General features: G+C 38.3%; 1 protein-coding gene across 1 annotated transcript in view; it reads left to right on the top strand.

The window, feature by feature from the left end:
• DEK (DEK proto-oncogene) overlaps nucleotides 1–25,757 on the top strand; it is a 31,490-nt gene extending 5,733 nt beyond the window's left edge. The window contains exons 6-11 of the mRNA XM_032424672.1: nucleotides 979–1,099; nucleotides 5,656–5,844; nucleotides 20,327–20,462; nucleotides 20,715–20,863; nucleotides 25,184–25,252; nucleotides 25,703–25,757. Coding sequence (XP_032280563.1) covers nucleotides 979–1,099; nucleotides 5,656–5,844; nucleotides 20,327–20,462; nucleotides 20,715–20,863; nucleotides 25,184–25,252; nucleotides 25,703–25,714 — 676 coding nt within the window. The 3' untranslated portion in view covers nucleotides 25,715–25,757. The remainder of the gene's footprint in view (nucleotides 1–978; nucleotides 1,100–5,655; nucleotides 5,845–20,326; nucleotides 20,463–20,714; nucleotides 20,864–25,183; nucleotides 25,253–25,702) is intronic.
• The last annotated feature ends 583 nt before the right edge of the window (nucleotides 25,758–26,340 follow it).

Here is a 26,340-nt window from a genome sequence, read left to right as displayed (position 1 = left end):
AGTTATAAATAATAAAGATGATTACCTCTTCCTTCATCAAAATGTTGTCATAGTGGAGTGCTGACGGGAAATGTAGTATTTAAGCACCAATCCGAAGAATTGTCAAATCCATGAATTTTGTAGTACTGAAAACCTTTTACATTATTTCCTAGTGAATTGACTTTTTTTTTTTAAGATTTTATTTATTTATTTAACAGAGAGAGAGACACAGCGAGAGAGGGAACACAAGCAGGGGGAGTGGGAGAGGGAGAAGCAGGCTTCCCGCAGAGCAGGGAGCCCTATGTGGGGCTCGATCCCAGGACCCCGGGATCATGACCTGAGCCGAAGGTAGACGCTTAACGACTGAGCCACCCAGGCGCCCCTGACTTTTTTTTTTTTTTTTTTAATGTAGGCTCCATGCCCAGCATGGAGCCCAACGTGGGCCTTGAATTCATGACCCTGAGATTGAGACCTGAGCTGAGCTCAAGAGTCAGATGCTTAACCGACTGAGCCATCCAAACGCCCCAACTTAGTTTATTCTTTTTACTATCTTTAAAACTTACGGGCTCCTGGGTGGCCCAGATGGTTAAGCGTTGGCCTTCGGCTCAGGTCATGATCCCAGGGTCCTGGGATTGAGCCCCACGTCAGGCTTCCTACTCAATGGGGAGCCTGCTTCTCCCTCTCCCTCTGCTATTCACTCCACTTGTGCTCTCTGGCTCTATCTCTCTGTCAAATAAATAAATAAAATCTTTTTAAAAATAAAACTTAATTGGTAAATGGTGTTTTCAATTTATTAATCATATCAGTTTTGGTATATGGTTGTATTTTGTACATTAGTCAAGATTATTAGGAAAGTACTTTTTAGATTTGGAGAAACATTGGATGTTTTTTTAATGTTTGTATCTGAGCCAGTTTGTTTAGCAATTGTCTTTATGTTGTGGAGAATATTTATAAACTTTGCTACATAATAAACTTGGTTTCTTTCATTTTCTGTTTTAGATTTAGAAATGCCATGTTAAAGAGCATCTGTGAGGTTCTTGATTTGGAGAGATCAGGTGTAAATAGTGAACTGGTGAAGAGGATCTTGAATTTCTTAATGCATCCAAAGCCTTCTGGCAAAGTGAGGACCGATTTTTATTATTTCAATACAAATCAATTATTTATAGCCTCTCCTTTCTTTTTTTATGGAACAATTTAATTTGTTAGCAGCATTGCTTGTCAGTATTCAGTATTGCCTTCTACATTCAAAGAATATACTACTCTGTTGACATATCTGCAGCAGTTTCAAGATAGAAATAACATAGAAGCCAGACAGATCTATCCTCTTATCAGATTAAAAAAGGTATAAGATTGAGAAAAATAATTATTCACTAAATTGATGTTAAATGGACAGAAATACAAACTAAATTCCAGGGTTATATATCTAGAAGGCACTGGAAGAACAGAAACAGGTTGAGTTGAGGGTGAGGTGTTGGGTTGGGCAGGGAGGGTATGCAACCTTCAACTAGGTCAGGAAAGATAAGATGGGGTATATTAGAACTGGATATTTTCTAGACACTGGAAGAAGGTTATGAAAATAGAACATTAAAAAAAAAAAAAACCCAAAAACTGACTCTTACAAGTTTCTTGGATTGGGTTTCCAGAATCAGCAGAGCCCAGGAGTTGGACAGGGAAGTAAAATGGCCTTATACTTTCCCCCATTCTTCCCTAAATTTAGATTAGGTTTGCCCGGATTGTTTAACAAATGACATCACTGATTTAAAATGTCTCTTGAAGTGTTACTTACATGACCTTGCTTTTTAGTTTGAAGTTTGTCAGTATATATTTTCGTATTCTTCCTTATTTTGATAGCAAAGAAATTATGAAGAGATCTAGAGGACCTAGGAGTTCAGGGGAATACCACTGATGAGGGGAGAGGGCATAAAGATTAGAAATCAGAAAATAGCTCTGGGACTTCGGTTTTATCTGCTGTTGGTCCAGTTTACCATTGGCTCGGCAAAGACTGATAAAGGATATTTTTGTAAGTTGTCATGCAACTAAAAACCCAAGGGCCATGGTGAACCTTTTGTTTTGTTTTTGGTATTTTGAATTGGCTTAAAGATGAGATTATCTATTTTTCTAAACTTTTACTATGGCCAGACCTCTACTTACAATTTCACGTGACAAATTGAAAACCATTTCTCCAGAAGACATTACTAAGTTGCTTAAGTTATGAGGGATGTGTTTATATTCTTTTCCTCAGTGATTTAGGGCCTGATTACTCTCTTAAAAATTAATGAGGACTCCAGAAGCTTTTATGTGGGTTATTTTGATATTTACTGTATTATAAATAAAAACTGAAAAATTTTTAAATAACAGTAAGCCTACTACATGTTAACACAAGTAATATTTTGTATGAAAAATAACTATACTTCCAAAAAAATTAGAAGAATGGTATTGTTTTATATTTTTGCAAGTCTGTTCATGTCTGGCTTAAGAGAAGACCGCTGTATTCTCATTTGCTTCTGCATTTCAGTCTATTGCACATGTTATTTTTTTGCTTAAAGTATGTAAAGAAAATCAGCTTCTCACAGGTAAGTAATTAGAAAAAGGAATATTTTAAAAGCGTTGAGATAATTACAGGTGTTCTTTGATACAATACCAAAACTCCACAGTGGTAGTTTATCTAAAGGTTAGTTGTAATGTGTCTGAAACCAAGTCAATGAACTCTTAGACCTTTTATCTATGATTTTGTAATTGCATTCACCATTTGGAAATTATTGGTTTTCTGAATTACGCAGATCTCCCAAATATGGGCACATTTCCATTAAACACTGTCAAAAAGTCATTCATTAATATAATCACCATCTCATGAGAAGAATCATTAGGTATTGGGAGGCTGTTAGTTCATGGTGATGGATGTGAATTATCCCTGTGGAGTTTTGAAATTTGTCATTGGCAATAAATACCATCAGTTGTTTTCCTTGCAGTGACAGGCTCATGTTCATTTTGAACACATGTCTTTTAAATACCTGAATCTGAATAGGCAGACTTTTACAGTTCTTTTACAAACGGTGTTTCATGGGACAGGTAGCTAGCTTAGCTCACAGCTCAGTTGTGCAAGTGCTTTTTCTTGAGAAAACCAGTGAAGTTCAGTAAGTAGCAAACATATTCTATGTGTACCTCCCGTTTTGTTACAGATTGCGTAAAGACATGTACTCACAGGTTGAGAGCTAATACAATATTTACTGCTTCGTCAAAGGCATTCTTAAAGGAAACACCTTTTCTTTCTTTCTTTCTAGTTTGGGGCTGTGAGGAATATAGTGACTGCTAGCATAGTTGGCTGCCTCCGCCGTCGTTAGTACTGAGGTGCCAGCAATTTTACAGCCACCTTGCTTTTGCAGAGTCACTACAGATATCAACAGTGAAAAGAGAAAATTAATAATGTCTTGATATTATATTATTATTATTATATTATAGAAAATAGTTTTGACCTTGTGGGCTTCTGAAAAGGCCTCAGGAAGCCCCAGGTGCATGAACCGTATTCTGAGAACCACTCTTAGCCTTACGGAATCCCAACTCTTAACATCCACTTTCCGTATCTGATTCTGTGAGAACTACTCTTTAACCTAATGATACCAATCTCAAGTTATCTTCTACACTACCATACCTTTCTGTCATTTAAGGAAAACACTATAGACTCATTAGTACTGATTTCTTTCTCCATAATAATAAAATTATTGAATTAACATTGTTTTACTATCCTCATTTTGTGCTTCTGCCTTGATTATCTGTTTTTCAGATTTTGTTCTAAAAGGGATGATGCTTTTGACTCTGGATTCTGGTTAATAGATTCAACTATTTTTAGAACCAATATAGGAAAGCTCTAAAACATTTATGTATTGTTACTTTTTTTTAAAAGCTCCTTTATTTTTGGAAGTTGAATTTTCTTGATTGATTACTTGAATAATTTAACGTTCTTCCACTTCCTGTATAGATTATCCTGCACCCATCATCTTACTACTGATTCCATATACAGATTATATTCTTTTTTTTTTTTTTTTTTTTTTAAGATTTTATTTATTTGACAGAGAGAGAGAGCGAGAGCAGGAGCACAAGCAGGGGAGTGGGAGAGGGAGAAGCAGGCTTCCCGCTGAGCGGGGAGCCCGATGTGGGACTCGATCCCAGGACCCTGGGATCATGACCTGAGCCGAAGGCAGACGCTTAACGACTGAGCCACCCAGGCGCCCTACAGATTATATTCTTACTACCTGTATCTGGTTCCTGAACTGAGATAGTAAGGGATACCACATTTTTCTAATATATTTGAGTCCTGGATTTCATATAATGAATAGGGAGAGTTTGGACGGTGAGAGTCACCTTTTTCTCCAATGAGATCAAAGAATTTATCCAAATGGATTTAGTTCCTGGTACTAGTTGGTAATAGTAACAGGTCTCATAACAAGGATATCTGTATATTTTCAAGAAAGTTTTTTATGGAAACTTACAGAGAACCCCTCTGAGAAATATCATTCAACCACTAACTTAAAATTCCTGAAGTGACCTACATTGGCTGCTGCCCAGTCTGCCTGTAGGAAGGATAGATTTTGGGGGGCAGCTAGAGGCTATCTTGTGGACTGTACATAGCCTGAGAACACTACATACACAAAACAGCCACCTTTTCTTAATTTTTGTGCAGGTGATGGTGACCTTTAAGACTGGCAGTTTCTAGGAGAGAGAATCTGTGGTTCTCCTAGCTTCGTGAAAGATTTTGCCTAAAGTTATCCTAACATTTATACAATTGTATATCATAAGGTTATGTTATGGAATTTTCCTTACTGTAGAAAGTAATATAGGCAAAAATAAAAACAAAAGATACCTATAATTTTGGAAATTTCAATTCCTCGGGGTATATCTTTTCAGATCTTTTATGCAAGGTTATTTTATGGTTTTCAATTTCAAAAGTTAGCAAATACTTGCTAAGAAAGCATTTAAGAATTAAATTTGTTGGATAATCAAATTGTTTCCTTGTGTGATCTCTGCTTTTTAAATGTGCGTGGTTTAATTAAATATCAGAGCAAAAAGCAATACATGTATTTTGTGGTTCTTAATCAGCTTCATAATTAACATACCCAACACTAATTGCATATTTAGAATCATCAATGAGAATATAATCCTGGCATTACTGAAAGTAGAGCCCAGAGGTAATATGAATATAAACTATATAGATCATAAATTCAGGATGTGTAAAGTGAGGTTTTGTTTCCTTTACAGATGGCTCCGGTCTTTTGATTGGAGGTTCCCCTAAAGCAAGAAGCTCCTCTGGCATTGACGGTTTTAATGCTAATAGGAATGAAATAAATTACAAGTCTAACTCAAAATATTGCCTTGATAAAGTGTAAATAACTGAGCTTAATGCAGTGTGTACTTGGGCTTCTAATCCCATGTCAGAACACAGTATTTATTTCAGCATTTGTGAAGAGTCTTGCCTAGGTGTTAGAACACAAATGAAAGGGTATTGATAGTGTGGACAAAAAGATCAACTTGACACTTTAAAGGTGAATTGTTCTCTGTAAAACTGCTAAGTTTGGAAATACTTCTTGAGACAGGAACAAGAATGAGTTGATAAGTTATCAAAAATGATTGACTTGGAAATATAATAGCCCATTGGTGTTATCTTTATTTTATTGTACACAGCCATTGCCAAAATCTAAAAAAAGTTCTAGCAAAGGCAACAAAAAGGAACGGAACAGTTCTGGAATGGCAAGGAAAGCTAAGCGAACCAAATGTCCTGAAATTCTGTCAGATGAATCTAGCAGTGATGAAGACGAAAAGAAAAACAAGGAAGAGTCTTCGGATGATGAAGATAAAGAAAGTGAAGAGGAGGTAAAATGTTAGGTGTTTGTGGGGTTTTTTTTTCTCATTTTTTTCCATGGGGAGAGTTAAATGTTCTTGTCATGTGATAAGTATAGCCAGAAAACAGTTTCTAGAAACTGTTAGTACCAAAATGGTTGTTTTTAATTCCAAAGATACAGAAATAGTTAAGAATAGATCTTTTCTTTCCCTTATGGAGCTTTTGGTTTTCTGGCCATGTGAGAGCCTGGAGTTGGAAGAGTGAGGTTGGCTGGATTTGAGCTGGACCTTGAAGATTAGAGTAGGTAAATGGGAAGGGGGGGGCAGTGCATATACTGAACAGGAACCCAAAGAAACAGATTGCTTGAGAATTTTTTATGTTAATATTTTATCATTGATTTGAGCCGTTTTCTGTTTTATGCAAAAAAGCAAGGGGTTTAAGGACCCCAGTTATTCTCAACCCATTGGGGATTATTTAATGAGCAAAACGGTGTTTGAAGTTTATTTGATGGGTGGGCAAGTTTTGTATCACTTAGGAATGCCTGCCATTTTCTTTTACATGGGCGTATCTGTAAAATTTTGAGAATATTTAGTTTCCCAAGTGAAACTTCAGGAAGAGAAGAGCTGCTGAACCATTTAAAAAGTTAGCTTTACCCTCTCCTTGATACATGTCCTCAGTAAAGGAGATGACTTCTTATTATAGCTCATAGTGTTTTGGTAGACTCTGTTTTTTTTCTTTTCCCCAGCACCCCTCTTTTTTATTATTATGTTAATCGCCATACATTACATCATTAGTTTTTGATGTAGTGTTCCATGATTCATTGTTTGCGTATAACACCCAGTGCTCCATTCAATACGTACCCTCTTTAATACCCATCACCAGGCTAACCCATCCTCCCACCCCCCTCCCCTCTAGAACACTGAGTTTGTTTCTCAGAGTCCATAGTCTGTCATGGTTCGTCTCCCCCTCTGATTTCCCCCCCTTCATTTTTCCCTTCCTACTATCTTCTTTTTTTTTTTTTTAAACATATAATGTATTATTTGTTTCAGAGGTACAGGTCTGTGATTCAGCAGTCTTACACAATTCACAGCGTTCACCATAGCACATACCCTCCCCAATGTCTATCACCCAGCCACCCCCTCCCCCCCCCCCCCCCCTTCCCGCCACCCCCCATTTTATTTCTAGGTATAATAATTCCTCACTGCAGTGAGATCATATAATACATATCTTTCTCTGATTGACTTATTTCGCTCAGCATAATACCCTCCAGTTCCATCCATGTCGTTGCAAATGGCAAGATTTCATTCCTTTTGATGGCTGCATAATATTCCATTGTATATATATACACCATCTTCTTTATCCATTCATCTGTTGATGAACATCTTGGCTTTTTCCATAGTTTGGCTATTGTGGACATTGCTGCTATAAACATCGGGTCACTACATTTGTATCTTTGGGGTAAATACCCAGTAGTGCAATTGCTGGGTCGTATGGTAGCTCTATTTTCAACTTTTTGAGGAACCTCCATACTGTTCTCCAGAGTGGCTGCACCAGCTTGCATTCCCACCAACAGTGTAGGAGGGTTCCCCTTTCTCCGCATCCCCGCCAACATCTGTCATTTCCTGACTTGTTCATTTTAGTCATTCTGACTGGTGTGAGGTGGTATCTCATTGAGGTTTTGATTTGGATTTCCCTGATGCCGAGCGATATTGAGCACTTTTTCATGTGTCTGTTGGCCATTTGGATGTCTTCTTTGGAAAAATGTCTGTTCATGTCTTCTGCCCATTTCTTGATTGGATTCTTTGTTCTTTGGGTGTTGAGTTTGATGAGTTCTTTATAGATTTTGGATACTAGCCCTTTATCTGATATGTCATTTGCAAATATCTTCTCCCATTCTGTCGGTTGTCTTTTGGTTTTGTTGACTGTTTCCTTTGCTTTGCAAAAGCTTTTTATCTTGATGAAATCCCAGTAGTTCATTTTTGCCCTTGCTTCCCTTGCCTTTGGCGATGTTTCTAGGAAGAAGTTGCTGCGGCTGAGGTCGAAGAGGTTGCTGCCTGTGTTCTCCTTTAGGATTTTGATGGACTCCTGTCTCACATTTAGGTCTTTCAACCATTTGGAGTCTATTTTTGTGTGTGGTGTAAGGAAATGGTCCAGTTTCATTCTTCTGCATGTGGCTGTCCAATTTTCCCGACACCATTTGTTGAAGAGACTGACTTTTTTCCATTGCACATTCTTTCCTGCTTTGTCAAAGATGAGTTGACCATAGAGTTGAGGGTCCATTTCTGGGCTCTCTATTCTGTTCCATTGATCTATGTGTCTGTTTTTGTGCCAGTACCATACTGTCTTGATGATGACAGCTTTGTAGTAGAGCTGGAAGTCTGGAATTGTGATGCCGCCAGCTTTGCTTTTCTTTTTCAACATTCCTCTGCCTATTCGGGGTCTTTTCTGGTTCCATACAGATTTTAGGATTATTTGTTCCTTTTCTTTGAAAAAAGTGGATGGTATTTTGATGGGGATTGCATTGAATGTGTCGATTGCTCTAGGTAGCATTGACATCTTCACAATATTTGTTCTTCCAATCCATGAGCATGGAACGTTTTTCCATTTCTTTGTGTCTTCCTCAATTTCTTTCATGAGTATTTTATAGTTTTCTGAGTACGGATTCTTTGCCTCTTTGGTTAGATTTATTCCTAGGTATGTTATGGTTTTGGGTGCAGTTGTAAATGGGATCGACTCCTTAATTTCTCTTTCTTCTGTCTTGTTGTTGGTGTATAGAAATGCAACTGATTTCTGTGCATTGATTTTATATCCTGCCACTTTACTGAATTCCTGTATGAGTTCTAGCAGTTTTGGGGTGGAATCTTTTGGGTTTTCCACATAAAGTATCCTGTCATCTGCAAAGAGTGAGAGTTTGACTTCTTCTTTGCCGATTTGGATGCCTTTTATTTCTTTTTGTTGTCTGATTGTTGTGGCTAGGGCTTCTAATACTATGTTGAATAGCAGTGGTGATAGTGGACCTCCCTGCCGCGTTCCTGACCTTAGGGGGAAAGCTCTCAGTTTTTCCCCATTGAGAATGATATTCGCTGTGGGTTTTTCTTAGATGGCTTTTATGATATTGAGGTATCTACCCTCTATCCCTACACTCTGAGGAGTTTTGATTAAGAAAGGATGCTGTACTTTGTCAAATGCTTTTTCTGCATCTATTGAGAGGATCATATGGTTCTTGTTCTTTCTTTGATTGATGTATTGTATCACATTGATTTGCGGATGTTGAACCAACCTTGCAGCCCAGGGATAAATCCCACTTGGTCGTGGTGAATAATCCTTTTAATGTACTGTTGAATCCTGTTGGCTAGTGTTTTGGTGAGAATTTTTGCATCCATGTTCATCAGGGATATTGGTCTGTAATATTCCTTTTTGATGGGGTCTTTGTCTGGTTTTGGGATCAAGGTAATGGTGGCCTCATAAAACAAGTTTGGAAGTTTTCCTTCCATTTCTGTTTTTTGGAACAGTTTCAGAAGAATAGGTATTAATTCTTCTTTAAAAGTTTGGTTGGTAGACTCTGTTTTAACTTTGTTTTGATGTCTCCTTCAGTTGTCAGAACTTGCTCTGTAAATTGGGTCATCTCCCTTGTCTTATTTAGGGACGTGATTAATTGGCTTGACTTTTTGGGCCAAGGTGATTCTTTCTTGTGGATTATAGAATGTTCGTGCATTATAGAATGTTTGCCCACTAGAGGACAGTAGCACCCTCCCCCACCCCCCCAAACCTCCAGTTGTGAATACCAAAAATGTCTTCAAACATTGCCAAATGTCCTTGGGGGTGGGGGCGGGAGGATCACCTCTAGTTGGTAACTACTGGATTAGAAGGAATAAAGATGTAATAAACTCTGATTTTATATGTGTGTGTATTTGTTTTTAGGTACTTAAAATCCATGATTATTTTAATGTCAGATTTTATAAAGACCTCTATAAAGCTAAGTATGAAATGCTTCATAATTTACAAAAGGATATTACAGGTCTAACAGGTATTTCATAATATATTTTTGGAGCAAGGGAAGATGAGTAATCTCAGCCCTAAGGTTTTTATGGAATAGATTTTAAGGACATCAAGAGGGAAACATGTTTGTTTATATGTGAATCTATAATAATAGCAATTTTGCAGTAATAATCATTCTCATTCAACAGATTCTGGGTTATTACTACATGTATTCACTATGCTTCCTAAAACCTTTTTAGAGGCAGATTTAAAGCATAAAAAGTTGTCATAGAATATAAACATCTAATTTTTCCATAGAGGCAATGTGATTATGAGCATGGGCTTTGGCAACTATCTGGGTACAAATCCCGTCTGTACCTTCGAGTATGACTTTGGGCAGATTACTTATAAACTCCATACCTCAGCTTCTCATCTGTAATATGGGGTTGATAACAGTACCAGCCTCAAAGGGTTTTCAGTGACTTTATTTAAAGCACTTAGAGCCGTGCTTTGCACAAGTACTATGTAAGTATTAGCTGCTGCTATTCCTATTAGTGTTAAGACAACCTTTTATCATATGTAATATTCCTAAATCCAGTCTTCCTGTCATTACTAAGATGCAGGTTAAAAGGTGAGGGTATTTTATACTCATTTTCTTACTTGCTTTCCAGATTATTGTCCTATTCTAAGTAGAATTACTTGAAGCTTGTGAATGTAGATGACCTCTGATATATAACCATATTGGTTCCTGGACAATGATCACAAGTGGAACTGTCCCACTTATAAATCAAAGCCTTTCTGCAGGACCATAAAAAAGGATCATTTGCTAGAAACCCAGGTCAAATGGTGAAAATCCACGTAAGAAAAAAAGAAAACACAAATAGGCTTTTACAGACATTATATGAAGTCACACAACATAAACGCTGTATCATAACGCTCTGTTCTCTGCTCTGGTTTTTCTACCTGGGCTGGTACTGACAAACTTCGTAAAATACGGTCCAGTAAGATCTGGACTGAGGAATACTTCTTTTTTTCTTTTCCTCGTAAGTCTATTTTTCATGGCTCTAAAGGCTATCTCAAATTTAGGACTATTCTCAAAATCTTTATTTCTGATTCTGTTCCTACGAAAGGTAAGTACTAGCAGTAGGAACAGAATTCCTATGGTAACTGTGTTTCCCCCCGCCTTTTTTTAAAGATTTTATTTATTTATTTGACAGAGAAAGAGAGGGAACACAAGCAGGGGGAGTGGGAGAGGGAGAAGCAGGCTTCCCACTGAGCAGGGAGCCTGATGTGGGACTCGATCCCAGGACCCTGGGATCACGACCCGAGCCGAAGGCAGCCGCTTAACGACTGAGCCACCCAGGCGCCCTTCTTTTTTCTTTTAAGATTTTATTTGACACAGAGAGAGAGAGAGAGAGTGAGCGCACAAGCAGGGGGAGCAGCAGAGGGAGAGGGAGAAGCAGGCTCCCCGCTAAGCAAGGAGCCCAACGTGGGGCTTGATCCCAGGACCTTGGGATCATGACCTGAGCTGAAGGCAGCTGCCTAGCCAGCTGAGCCACCCAGGTGCCCCATGGACCTCTTTTTCTAAGAGGCCATAAAGAGGAGTTAAAGCTTGATTGGAGAAGTTGTGGATTGCCTGTAGATGGAATTTTTCTGTAGATTCTTTTCATAGAAAATTACTAAGTTAATATTATTCTGTTTATTTCCTGAGACAGACAGACTTTATAAATAAAAGACTTGTCCCCCCTTAATATTTTCTTGTTTTATTTTAGATTCTTGGAGTAAGTAACCATGAAGTTGGGTAGATTAATGTTATCTTTGGTTTCTTCTGTAAATTGAGGGCTTTGGACTAAATAATATCATATTGCTAAAGTCAGGACTCTCAAGCAGAAATCCAGTTCAAGTTATAGTTGTCCCTTGACCAGTTACATGAGGTTGAGTGTTACTCATTCACCTGCTCATTTTCATACTTAGCTGTGTGGAAGACTAGGATATTTATAAGTAAATTTATTATCTCTTAAATGTAGTATTGAAGTCACTGAAAACCACATAGTTTAAAATAATTGTCAGGGTTTTTTAGTCTTTTGTAAGAATACGTGTCATATTTAAGCCTGTTAGCCTATAATTGGTAAGACATTTTGTTGGAGGTTCTCTGTACCTGGAGCTGTTTCTGTGATAGGCTGTGAGTGGTTCACGGCGGTTTTAAATCTTCCTTTTCTTTAGAAGTAACTCCAATAAGAAGTTGCTCTTTCCAAGAGTGACTTTATAAAAGAGCTGTTTTAAACTTATCATCTTGGCTCTTGGACATTTGCTTAGGGCAGTAGGAGGAGAGCAGTTTAGACTTAGGACGAAATTTCTTAAAAATGGGGGAATAGGAAAATGACAGATTTAGTTATTTTCTATACACTTATTCTGAAAATCATCTGGTTCCTATATTGGATTAGCATCTTTAGGAGAAGATTGCTAAAATGAACCAGTGAGATTAAACCATGCTTAGGTATGTCATTTACCACTGGTGTTAGACCTTAGGCATAGAGAAGTACTGGAGAGTACAGAAAGAAGTGCTTCCCACATTGGAGAACACAGTTCTGATAACCTCTTAGACCCTTAAAGGCATACTTAGTTTTTTAAAATTTATACTTCTGTTTTTCTTAGTGTTTTTATCACATTCTTATAGCTAGAAAAGTATACAACAAACTGAATTATTATTTGGTATTTAAAATTTATCTGAATGTTCCCATACGTATCAGGAATGTCTTCAACTGTAAATATGTAAAAACCTTACTAGTAATGTCTAAAATGGAAGTTCTTTTTTCTTTCATGACAAGAAATCCACAGACAGGCAATTTGGGGCCAGTACATCAGCTTGAGAAAGGTATCAGGAACTTGAATAACCCCTTTCTTCCTGAGCCACCATCTGCAAATGTGGCACTTAACCTCATGATCACAAGATGGTGGTTGTACCTTTAGGCATTAAATCCCTGCTCCAGATTGAGAAGAGCAAAGGGCTTTCTTCTAGTAATGTTTTCGCTTTTTTTTTTCTTCCCCAGAAGAGATGCCTCTTGCCAGAGATCTCCGTGTAAGTTGCCTTGGCCAGAACTTTACCACCTCTCTACCTCTAGCTGCAGGGGAGGCTGTGAGGTCCAGGTGGTAGCTTTCTTGCATCTGTGGAGGAAGGCAAATAAAGATGTTGAGTGAGCCATCCTACAATGTTTGCCAGATCAGAGAAACTTTCAGTTATAGTTTTTGGTAAACTTAAATATTTGGACCATTCAGGGAATTACTCGGTAGAAGTGGGAGAGTAAATGTAAAAGTTTTGTTAGTCCTTAATTATGTTCTAAAAAATAAGAATCCCCCTCCCACCTCCATCTCATAATTTGATCAGAGGATTTACAAAACCATATAAATTATTTTTTTTTTAAAGATTTTATTTATTTATTTGACAGAGAGAGACACAGCGAGAGAGGGAACACAAGTGGGGGGAGTAGGAGAGGGAGAAGCAGACTTCCCGCGGAGCAGGGAGCCCAATGCGGGGCTCGATCCCAGGATCCTGAGTTCATGACCTGAGCCGAAGGCAGTCGCTTAACTGAACCACCCAGGCACCCTCAAAACCATATAAATTATTAAAATCTTTTGCTGGAAGGCAAAGTTGAATAATCACCATAATAAAATCTTAGACTTAAATTTGCTTTCATAATCTTTTGTGAAATATAATGAGCCTCGCACATTCTTTACTCTTGGCACTCTTGAGTTTTCTCAGCCAAGTTGTTAAAAGAATAGTGTATTTTAAGCTAATTTTTATTTTGTTCATCTGTTCACCCAGTACAACCTTTCTGCTGTGAGGACAGGATTCTGGCTCTGTGACAGGCGTCTTTTTTGGAGACCCTCCTTCAAGAGCCCTGCTGCCTATAAAAGATAGGTAAGCCTTTTCTCCCAAGATTTTTTTTTTTTTTTTTTGCCTTCCTTCAAAAAGTGCTTGTGTCATTCCTCTGATTCTATACCTTCACGGTTATCAGAGATACAGAAAATCCTCTTCAAATTTTAAAAAATTTCTATTACTAATCTTTTACAAAATTAGATCACAGTACATAGCACTATCTGAAATTGATGGCAGCTGTCAATTTTTGTCTGTTTCCCTTCTGTCTGTTTCGCATTAAAACTTACTACAATACTGGATGGTTCTGATTGAACCACTCACAGCAGATTCAAAAATAACAAGCCAGAATCTTAATAAATCCCATGACAATTTGGAAACTAGCCTTTTCTTGATTTTTTTTAAACTGAACCACCTAATTTTTTCCCGTATATTTTGATGAAAGACTCAAGTCTTGACTCTTGTTTGATTAAATAACAAAACATAGTTAACTCTCATGAGTACCTCCAACATTTTTCCTTTGTAATGCCACATAATGGGTTTGCTATAATTACTAAAATTTTCAAAATATTTTAAGAGAGATTTTAAGTTTTTTGTTTTTGTTTTTTTTGGACAGAGAGAGACCGCGAGAGAGGGAACACAAGCAGGGGGAGTAGGAGAGGGAGAAGCAGACTCCCCGCTGAGCAGGGAGCCCGATGCGCGGCTCGATCCCAGGACCCTGGGATCATGACCTGAGCCTAAGGCAGACGCTTAACAACTTAGCCACCCAGGCACCCCTTAAGAGAGATTTTAAAGCAGGGGTTTTTCATGTTACTACTTTTATATTATTCAGTTCAATAAATTGAGAGTACACTAAGTGCTGTTGAGGTTCCAGAAAATATTTTCTACCCAAATGCCATTTGAAAGATACTTAATATAGGATTCCAAAAGAAAATATTTCTATCTGTTGCTGAGGGAAAGCTTTGGAGAGCAATGATAGAAGTACCAGTTGAAACTGACCTTGGAGGAATAGAAAGGAAAGTTGGACATGTGGACAGAGATGGGGAGCGAGAAAGTCCAGGGTCCCTCTGACAGACACACTTGTTTGTGGTTAGGTAATGTGTCCCGAAGTAAAGCAGTGAGAGAGAAAGCTGGAGCAGTGTGCACTGAAGCCAGACTCTGGAGAACTCAGGAGGCTGGGCATTGGTATAAATGATAGATGCATCATTCTTGGTTATTCAAAATGATGCTCTTATTCTACCTGAATTTTGCTGAGAAGGAAAAAAGAGACCTGGCCTCTGTCTTCTAGGAACAGTCTACCTGGGGAGAGGAGTAAGCATTTCTTGGTAAATACAAGGAGCAGACTTACTGAGAATCTCCTATGTGCCATGTACTTTCACATCTTATATCTAAGTCATTCTTGACTCCCAAGAGAAAGGATGATATATCCTCATATTTGCACTCCAAGGATATAATAAATATATATATATGTATTTTTTTAGTATTGAAGTACAGTTGACACACAATGTCACATTAGTTTCAGGTGTACACTAATATTTTTTAATGTCCGTATTACTCTTTCCAGAGCTGCTAGTTCATAGGCTTCTGTCTTCAGAGTTGTCTCTATAGAACTACTGATTTAGATTGAAATTTGATTTAAGCAATAGCTTTAGATAAGTTAATAAGTATATATCCACTTCTGATTCTAAAAAAAAAAAACCAAAAGCTGTTGACATAAATCTATAACTTAAGAAATTATCTTATTGACTAATTTATCTGGTTCCTGCCTTTAACCTATATAGCTCCAATAATTTATAATCTAGACCAGGAATTGGCAGCTATAGCCCTATACACCAGATCCGGCCTATTGCCTGTTTTTTTGTACAGCCTAGAAACTGAGGATGGTTTTCCATTTTTGAAATATTTGTTAAAATAAAAAATGAAGATTGCAACAGTAAGCACATGTAGGCAGCAAAGCCTAAATTAATTACCCTCTGGCACTTTATAGAGAAAGCTTGGTGAGAGATGCAGACTATAAATTTATCTATCATCTTAGAAGACTTATAGCTGGGTGAGTCTGCTGCAGCGCTTTAAAAAAAATACATAGGTCCCCAGCCCTCACCCTTGATGATTTACCTAACGGTCTCTTTTCCTTCTCTTACATGTATAACCTTATAGGTAAGTTGTGCCAGAAGACAGTTATATTTAAAAATGAAAAAGTTTGGCTGCTGTTAGTAGCAAACATGTTCTCCTAGCAAGCGGAGTGGTGCTGATGACACAGAACCTCAGGGTTGGAGTAGATCTTGAACAGTTATCTAGTTTTCAAGAATCTTTTCCCATCTCCATTTTCCTAATAATTACATAGCAACCACTAAGTACTGGTTCTGAGCCGTGTGCTGGAGATCAAGAAACAAGTAAGACGGTCTCTGCGGTCAGCAGTCGTTGGTAGAAAGGGAGAAGTCAGAGATCGGGAGGAATAAAATAGAGTATAACTTAAAAGCTAAAAAGAGATTTGGACAAGATAATGTGGAGGCTCAGAGGATAAAGGGTATTCACCTCTTTCTAGGGACATGTGGGGAGCAAAGATCAGACAGGCAAGCTTCACAGGAGGTAACAATTTGAGCTTTTAAAGGATAAACAGGAGAGGTCAGCAGAGTGAGAGATTTGGTAAAAACTATACAAAATTGGATTACACTAAGGCCCATCTTAGCTTTAAAAAAAATTTCTAGAGAAATGATCCTGGGGCCTCTATAAAATTTGGAGGGTAAAAGACCAGAGAGCCCTAATACAGAGTTTGGTGATCCTTTGTTGCTATTTTGCATTTTCTGCCAACTTTTTTTATTGTTATCATTGGTAACATTTGTATGTAATGGAAAAAGTTAATTTTAAGAACATAAAGAGGTCATATCACTGGCTTATTTCTGTCATTTCAACTCTGGCTTAAAAGACATAGGTACGTTAGTCATTTCTATAAGCAACTAATCTATGGTAGGAGGCACACTGAACTTAAGAATCCGAGGTCTTCCTTCTTACTGTCTGTAAGGCATCGGCTCTCAACTACTCAGATACGGTTTCCTCCTTTGTAGTGAAATAAACTGTTTTGTCTTTGGATTTTTTTTTTTTTTGCTTTTTTTTTTTTTTTAGCTCGTATAAGATAGTGTACTATAGAGATGCCTTTTTCCTTTTCCTTTTAATTACATTTTAACCACGTCCTGGGTTCAGAGTATAAGTAAACCATACCCTAAAAACGATACAGAGGTGAACATGACAAATATTTAAATGGCTGCTCTAGGCCCAACATTTTTAAGGTTGCCGGGGACGGATAGAGCTAATAAATAAGGCCGCCGGGTCTGTTCTCATGGAGATTGTCAAATACACCCTTAAGAAACTTCTGATAGGGTGGGAAAACAGGCTAGTTTTAATAACTAGTTTTAATAACTAGTTTAATAAAGCTGTATATTAAATGTTTGTTTTCTCTGCTACCTTATATTTATTTACTCATTTGATCCTCACAACAATTCTACAGATATGGCCACAGTTCATCGAATCTCCGATGCCTACAAGGCATCATTTTAATGTAAATTATAAAATGCACCCCAGTCAGATACTGCTGAGATGAGAAAATGTGAAAAAAAAAATGTTAAATTCAGCAAAGTCTGGTATTATTACCTCCATTTTACAGATGAGGAAACAGGCCCAGGGAAGGTAAGTGATTTGCTTGAGAATACAAAATTGGTCGGTAGTGGAGTCAGGATTTGAACCAGGAAATTTGGCTCTGAAACCTGTGTTCTTATTCATTGCCTCACATGAAGTAGGGATACATGAATTGTAGGCCAAGTACTGTGGGACCACAGATTAATCAGTTGGTGATAAAATGAAAGATTCAGAGGGGGTGGCTGGATTTGGACTCATGCGTGAGATTTTTCTGAGGAGAGGAGGGAAGTGAGGTAATGAGGATTTGAAAGTTCCTGTAGAGTATAAGTGGGCACGCTTTTACTCTCCTCCGCTCTCCCCGGGCCTCTTTACCTCCAAAATACCAGATTATTCACCTTACTTACCAGAAACTGTCCATTGTGTCCCAGTACCAAGGTCCTTTGGGATGCCCCATTTTTCATAGTGACCTCTTCTATACATACCTAAAACTTATCATTAGGGCAATGGAGGTGATTCTTTACATCGGCAAGGCTAGTGGGAGTTAGTCTGATTGCCTCTCTGCTCAAGATGAAACCTGAAGATATGTGGTTCTGTAGAGTTTGATTATTTTACTACTCCATTTTCACTGCTACTCCATGCCAACAACATTTATCACTTTGAATTCCTACCTTCAATTTGTCACAGAATAACTTGTAACTGGTTACTAAAGATAAGTGAAATCCGGTATAAATAACATAGTTTATTATAACAGGGATGTTTGTGGGTCTAGTAAAATCTACGAGAATATAATGAAATAAGCACAATACATCATGGTTAGTTAACAGAGTCTATCTTACTGCTTTGGTTCTGTGTATCTATTCTTTATATGTGCCTTGCTTTCAAAGAAAACTTTAAAACTTCCAAGTTACTACATGTGTTTAATGAAAGAATTCCTTTACAAAAGGAAGCACTCATAATGGTAATAATAGCTAATATTCATTAACCATTGCCTATAAGCCTGGCACCATACTAATGATGTAATGTATGGTGATTAACATAATAAAATAAAATTTTTTAAAAAAAGTACTTTCCATGTGTTAATGCATTTATTAAGTACTATTACATTTCCCTCATTTTGTAAATAAGGGAACTGGGGCCAGAAACTGAAACCAGGCAGCTAGCCTCCAGAGCCCACACTCTTACCTGTTAGGTTTCTATAGTGCGTGTGACCATATGTTTACAGTGTTTCTCTTAATAGGCTAGTTGTTCACTTAAAAAACTGGGGAACACTGTCTCTGCTAGAAGATGATGTGAGATATAGAAAGAAGCATAGTTTTAATTCTGTGTTTGTCCAGTGGTGACATCTTGTGGAGATGGCTTAATTATCCTTTATCACTGTGAATTTTTATACTTTGTCAAACTAGCACTACTCCCGATTTGCAGGTTTTAAAATGGCGCCATATTGTGTGCCTTCTAAACTTTTAATGACAGCTATATACTGTGGCCTTAAAAGGCTCTGGAAGTATTTTAAGTATGTGATTCTAATTATCTAATTTGGATGGGGATCAAGTAATAATGCTTATAATGTTCTTATCCCTTGCTCACCCTCCTCAACCCTTTCTTATTTTCTTGTATTTTAATCACCTACAGATCCAGATTTTATGAAACTTTGACTAAAATGTGATACATAATAGTGATTATTTTGTGTATTAAATACACCAACAGAACTTAGGAAATTTTAGGATTCCCTTTTAAAGTTTAGTGTGGTTCTTCTGAATTAGGTGGATACTTGATAAAACTTAGGTCAAGTTAGTCATAGAGAATTGATGAACCAGTGATAACCTTTCCAGCATCCCCCACTATTTGGAACACCTCCAAGAATTAGGAAATAAGTAAAAGTGGTCTCTAAATAATAACGCATAGGTAGAGCTCATCTTCTTTACTTTTAGAAAGCATTTCGGCCCCTTGCCACGTCTCAAATGCATTATTTAGTGGCAGTTAAACTAGCCAGCTTAGCCAGCTGCCTGCCAAGAGTACGTTACAGCGGTAGGGACAGGCTGCTGGTGGTGGCCTGGCGTGAATACATAGTGATGGCAGTTTGGCAAGAGGAAAGAGATACATCTGAGCCCACTTATCTCCTGGAACAGATTGATCTATATACTTTAATTTTAAAAGTAAGTTCAAACCAATATCCATCTTTTTTTTTTTAAAAAAGAATTATGATAATCAGAAATTAAAATATAAAACATTTGGAGAGACATTCTGTCAGAAGTGATTTGCAGTATTTTTGGTGTGTAAAGATGAGATTTTAGGTTATCTTGAGCTATTTGCTTATGTAAGATGCTTCTACTTTGGGAAAATTAATTAAATGAATTAATGTTCCCTAATTTCAAAGACCCTGGTTGGGACAAAGTATAAATTATAATTTTGTCATTTTAATCTATCCATGTGTATATACTTTGCTTTTGTTTAATCAGCTATGAGTCAGTGTTTAAGAAAACAGGTTCTGGAGTCAGATCTATTTGAACCTCACTTGTGTATTTTGTTAGTTATGTGGCTGTGAACAAAATACCTCTCGAGCCTTAGTCTCCTCATATATTCAGAAATAGTTACTGAGCAACTGCTGTGCCTGGTGCACTATTTTAGGAGTTAGGGATACATCAGTGACCTTAGAGTGTTAAAAAAAAAATCCTGGTCCTCATGGAACTTGCATTCTAGCTGGGAGAGACAATAGAAGAACACTGATAGCACCTATATTCTAGAGGTATTTTTTAAGATTAAAGTAAGGCAGTGCATATAAAGTTTTTTGTCTATAGTGTGTAATAAATTTGGGCATCTTATTTTTAGTGTTTGATTCTTCTCGTGACTAGTTTTGTTTAAAGTGAAATTTGTTGAGGATATTGGTTATCTCAGAAATTGATAACTAGTAATAATTTTTCATTGGTGATGTTGAATACATTAATTTTCTCTAATATTGTTGAGAGGTACAGAGGAATAGAGGAATGGAATTAAAATCATTGATCTATGTTCTTTGCTTTCCTTTCTACCAGCCACCAAAAAAGACATCTAAAAGAGAAAAACCTAAACAGAAAGCTACTTCTAAAAGTAAGAAAACTGTAAAAAGTGCTAACGTTAAGAAGGCAGATAGCAGCACCACCAAGAAGAATCAAAACAGTTCCAAAAAAGGTATGTTAGAAATGACACATTTGCAGCAACTCTAAAGGTAGAACTCTTTAACAGTTTTGAAGTGTGTGTGGAAAATAGATAAACTGCAAAGAAAATTGGCTGGGGGGAAGTGGTATACCAGTTTTTTTATAGTTGTAATTTTTCAAAATTGACAATGTCAATGCATGTTATGTACCTAATTTATAGAGTGGTGATGTATCATTTTACCTGATACCCCTTTGCGAATCTAATGAATGCTTATCTTACTTTTAGAAAGTGAATCCGAGGATAGTTCAGATGATGAACCTTTAATTAAAAAATTAAAGAAACCTCCTACAGATGAAGAATTAAAGGAAACCGTGAAGAAATTACTGGCCAGTGCCAACTTGGAGGAAGTCACGATGAAGCAGATTTGCAAGGAGGTAATTGGACAAATAACTTGGATCATTTTGCTTTTATTTGAAAAATTCTTCCACTCAGCCCTCAGTTCAAAGCAAGATTCTTACGTGCATGCATTCACTGAATAAATGTCTGCTGAACTGTTTTATGCCAGGCATTCTTACAGGTGCTGGGATGTTGCATTAAATAAATCAAAAGTCTCTGCCCTATTGAAGTTACTTCATAAATAACAGTAGGATGTGTACAGTGAATAAAGTTAAAGTGATACATTCCAAACTGCAGAGAAAACTTTCTTGTCCTGATCTGGAAACTGTTTTTATTGATGCATCCTTAGATTATGTTAGTTTAAAAAAAGCAGAATCTCGGGGCACCTAGCTGGCTCAGTTGGAGGAGCCTGTGACTCTTGATCCTTGTGGTCGTGAGTTCGAGCCCTACGTTGGGTGTAGAGATTAAGATTACTTAAGTAGATCAATATTTTAAAAAGCAGAATCTCATGGACCACCTTATTTTCAGCATTACTTTTTTTTTTTTTTTAAGATTTTTATTTATTTGAGAGAGAGAGACACAGAGAGGGAACACAAGCAGGGAGAGTGGGAGAGGGAGAAGCAGGCCTCCCGCAGAGCAGGGAGCCTGATGCGGGGCTCCATCCCAGGACCCCAGGATCATGACCTGAGCTGAAGGCAGACGCTTAACGACTGAGCCACCCAGGCGCCCCTTTCAGCATTACTCTTAATAAGATGGTATAGATCAGGTTTTTAGCTCGGACTTCTGTGAAGTTTTTCTGATGCTCAGAAAATAAAATGACCTAGTCTTGAATAGGAGTCCATAGAGATTCCATACTCTAGATCAGAATTGGGAGATTTAGAATCTAGTTTCTCATGGTAAAACCAAATTAAAATTTCAAATGTACTAAAGGTGAAATATTCTATACTTTTTTAAGACCTTGATTATTGTTTTTATTTATTCATTCAGCATTCACTGAGCCTCTACTGTGTACCAGGCACTCAGATAGGTTTGGGGGTAACATTGGGGAATCCATTACTTGGCTGTTGGGGGCTTACTGTGAGGTGAGCTAGGAGATGGCTGTTGCTGTGAGTTGGGGACAGGTGGTGGGGGCTGGGCTGGAAGAGTGCAGAAGGTGCCACACAGCCACAGAAGGAGCTGCACCTGCTTGGGTCTGGGAGCAGGGAGGAGAGCCCAGAGCATCAGCTGTGCCGTACAGGTGAGCAGTATGGACACCTGTGCATAAAATAGGACAGTGACCACAAGGAATAGTAATTAATTTGAAGACTAGAGTTGGAAGGAAGTCTTCACAGGAGTTAGGGAAGAAAAGGAGAAGTTTTGTAGAACTCCTGTATGCCTTGTGGCGGAGTTCAGTTTATTCCTTGAAACTAATGGGAGAATTGAGAGGCTCGATGGGGTATTGGGAGCTGATCGGCAGGGGTCTGACACAATCCGATTTTTAAGAGTCATCCCAGACACATCGAGAAGGACAGAAAAAGAATGGGATGAGAGGCAAGAAACCCAAGTTTGTCATAATCAAAGTTACGTGGTGGCCATAATCCACGTCCGAAATCAAGAGAGCCTCATCAGAGCTTGCTCAGCTGTGGGTATTAGGGCACGCCTGCCTTAACCATCTAGGGAGCAGAACAAAGAGTACACTCTGAGAAAAAGAGGAGTTTTGTTCTAGACATTATGAGATGAGGTGCTGGGAACATCCAGGTGAGAGAAACTGACCATTGTAATTCTTCCAAGGTAGGAGAGAAAGCCAGACTGGGCTACTGCTGGGAGTTAAATCCAGAAGCTTAGATAAGGTGGCCCAGGCAAGAAGATAGAGGAAAGCAAAGGACAGACAGTCCTGGAGACCATTCACCTCAGAGTTGAGAAGTGATTTCTACAAAATATAAAAAACTGTACAGTGAGAGGTGCTATCAAAGCCAAGAGAGAGAGGAGACAGTTTCCAGAAGGGGAAGGGCAGTGCCAGTTAAAAAAAGGTCATGCCCTTCCATGGGACAGTGGTCCAGGGCTATGGAAAACAGCTCACGGGTGGAAAAATAGAAATGCCCTGTAAACATGAAAACACACTTTCCCTACTCGAGGATAAAAGTTGAAATATTTTTGCTTATTAGCTTGACAATCTTTATAAAGATTAATAGTTTTCATGCTTGGCAAGGGTATAGGGAGACATACTCATGCTTAAAGTTGTAACAGCTTTGCAGAACAATTAAGCAGTATCTTAAATTTAAATTGCAAATGCCCTTTAACCTAGCAATTCCATTTCTAGGTCTCTATGCTAAAGACATAGTCACATCTGCACAAAATGATTACAATAATGTTCAGCATGTCTGTTAATATTGAAAAATCAGAACTTAACTGGCCATCGATAGGGAAATGTTTAAACTGGTACATCTGTATTTTTGGAATTTTATGTAGCAGTTCAGAAGAACATGGAAAAGCCTTCCAGGTATTGTCAACTTTATAAAACATATAGAATATTACCCCATCTATGTAAATACAGAAAAACAGTATTGCCATTGATACATTTATGTGTTTGTGTAAAAACTCGTTTTTTAAAGGTCTGGAAGAATACATAGTGAACTGATAACTGGTTTCCTCTGAGGGGAGGGACAAGAGCAGAGTGGAGTGCAGAGAAAGTTCTGTGCCTTTGACTTTTGTGAATACACTTACATAATTTTTTAAGGGGATGATTAACATGGAGAGGTCAGGTGAGAACTTGGGGGTTTTTTGGACTCAGCAAGTAGATAATTTTGAGCAATTTTGAGGATGGTAAATGCAAGGGTTATTCACCCTTGGATTGAGAATGAATAGTGAGGAAAGTGAATAAATTAAAGCTTCTGTTTTAAGCAACTTGCTTTAGAAAGGAAATAGTAGCTAAATGGGGGGAGGGGATACAAGCTGATAAAAGATTTTTAAGATTAGGGAGAGAAAGCACATGTATATGTTAGTTAGGTTTGGATACAGTGCTGGGATGGCAGGGGAGAGTTACGGAAAGGGTTCCTGCAGAGGTAAAGGACATGGGGAATATTGATAGATCCAGATACAGATAAGCTTGAGGGGAAGAGGTATGTCAGAAAGTGGAAGGAATGCGTAATAGTGGCTTCTTGGCCAAGAGCGAAAACGAGGAAGGGGTGAAAATGCCATTGACAGGAATGACGGCATGACGGAGGACCTGATGGGATATTTAGAGGGATTGCTGGAGAGGCTCTGGCAGTGGGTACCATGAATTTGAAATGGGACCAGTCTTTTATTCTTCCTTTTTTTTTTTTTTTTTAAAGATTTTATTGATTTGAGAGAGAATGAGCAGGGTGAGGGGCAGAGGGAGAAGCAGACTCCCCGCTGAGCAGGGAGCCCGACTTGGGGTCCCTGAGCTGCCTGAGCTGAAGGCAGACGCTTAGCTGACTCTGCCACCCAGGCACCCCGGGACCAGTCCTTTAAAAGTGGTATAGAAAAGTTGGTAGTTAGACCAGTTCAAGGTCAGAGTTTTGCAGAGAAAGAACAAGGGCAAACAACTGGAATGATGTAAATGATTGACTCTGTTCGCAGAAACTGCAGCCTGTGGGCCAAATCTATCTTCCCATCTGTTTTTGTAAATAGTTTAATGTGACAACCACATCCATTCATTCCAGCGTTGTCTGTGGCAGCTTTCACACTCCGATGGTGTAGTTGAGTGGTTGTGACAGAAACTGTGTTCCTGGAAAAGCTGAAACCATTTACTCTCTCTGGCCCTTTACTGAAAAGGTTTGCTTACCTTCACTGCACCTCAGGAGTGAAGCCTGCGCGGGTGCGCATGGGGTCAGCCCAGGAGTCCTTGTGAAGTCAGCCAGCGGGAGCCAGTTGACAGAAGAGAGGGACATTTAGAAAAGTTTAGGAGTAGAGGACTCCTGAGACCACCTGGATCTTGGGGAGTTCACTTAGGGGAGGGGACAGAGTGGTGGCGTGGAGGCTGAAGCTCATCAGAGTTCAAGTTGAGCCTCAGGAGCATTGGAGGACGTTAACGAGGAAGCGTAAGGAAGCCTGGAGGAGACCTCTGGCAGGTCACCTGCCGACATAAAGAGCTTAGTCCCCTCACGGAAGAGCGCTGCGTAGCTGTCCGCCTCGCCCGCGTCTCTTACCGCAGCGGTATTCCCAGAAGCCGGTACAGCAGGGAGAATGCCCGCACGCTAGGTTATCGTCTGCTCGTTGCCGTTGAGTCCGCTGAGCGGGAACACTTGTGCGGACGTGCAGCTGGGCCTACACGGCATCCATTTCTTCTTTATGCACAGGTGTAAAGAGTATCACTGGATTTCTAAATCTACTTTTAATCTTTTTCCTTTTCACTATAGGTATATGAAAATTATCCTGCTTATGATTTAACTGAAAGAAAAGATTTCATAAAAACAACTGTTAAAGAGGTAAATATGTCCACCTTTTCTAATTTTGATCATTTTGAACATCTAAGACAAAGGAATGATGTACATCAAATATTGCATATGTTTCAAAATACTCATGTCACCAAATATATCACATGTGACCCTCAAATTTTCTCAAAATAGATGGGGAAAATATTTTTCTTTCCCATTGTAAAGCTTAGAAGTACAGTCCGGACAGTAGTGACAAGACGAACGGACCTCAGGCCCGCAGTGTACGCCCGCAACCGGGTGCGTCCTGGCCACTCTCATAGCGAGCACAATCGCTGTCCACCAGAGGCAGAAGATCAACAGTAGCTAGAGTTTGCTATTGGTCCCAACAGATTTCCCAAGGTTACAGTGGTAAAAAACAATTTGAAAAGTGGGGGGGAGGTTATGATTTTTGTGTTCCTAACGTATTTTTGGTATAGGAAAATGATGTTTCTCTTGTTGCAGCTGATTTCTTGAGGCAGAGGAGACATGACTCGTCCCGTGGATGTAAAGATCTGATTTATACCATTATACCAGCAAAGAGAATGTATTTCCTTTTCTAAATCCCTGCAAGCATTGTGTTGGTAGAACTTATTGCTGATCTTTTTATCTTGAGTGTTAAGTAAATTTGAGTTTGTTGTTTTAAATTGCATTTCTATGCAGTTTTTAGTTTAAAATTTTGCATGGCAGTAACTGTTCCTTGCTTTTATAGTTGTATTTTGTACATTTTGGATTTCTTTATATGAGATCATAGATTCTCGAACTGTTGTAGTTTTTAGCGCGCTTAGTATTCGCTTGTTTCAGAAAGAACTTTTAATCAAGTAGAACAAACTATTCCTGACATTTATACATGCAGAGACTAAGGCAGTATTTAGTACACGAAATATTTTGAATACACATCTGTCAGTGGCAGTGTGTTCATCATATTAAAAATATACAGGCTTCAGCTATTGAGATTCAATTGGAAATTTTCTGCTGCATGTGTATATATGTCAAATTGTCAGCATGACAAAAGTGACAGATGTTATTTTTGTATTTTTAAAAAAAATTTGTTGTATATAAAGTTTTTTTATTTCTTTTGTGCAGATCAATTTTTAAACTCT

Source organism: Phoca vitulina, unplaced genomic scaffold (assembly GCF_004348235.1).
Source record: "Phoca vitulina isolate PV1807 unplaced genomic scaffold, GSC_HSeal_1.0 scaffold31, whole genome shotgun sequence".
NCBI classification, from domain to species: Eukaryota; Metazoa; Chordata; class Mammalia; order Carnivora; family Phocidae; genus Phoca; species Phoca vitulina.
The sequence above is the reverse complement of the archived record's forward strand: the minus strand, read 5'-3'. Positions and strand labels throughout refer to the sequence as shown.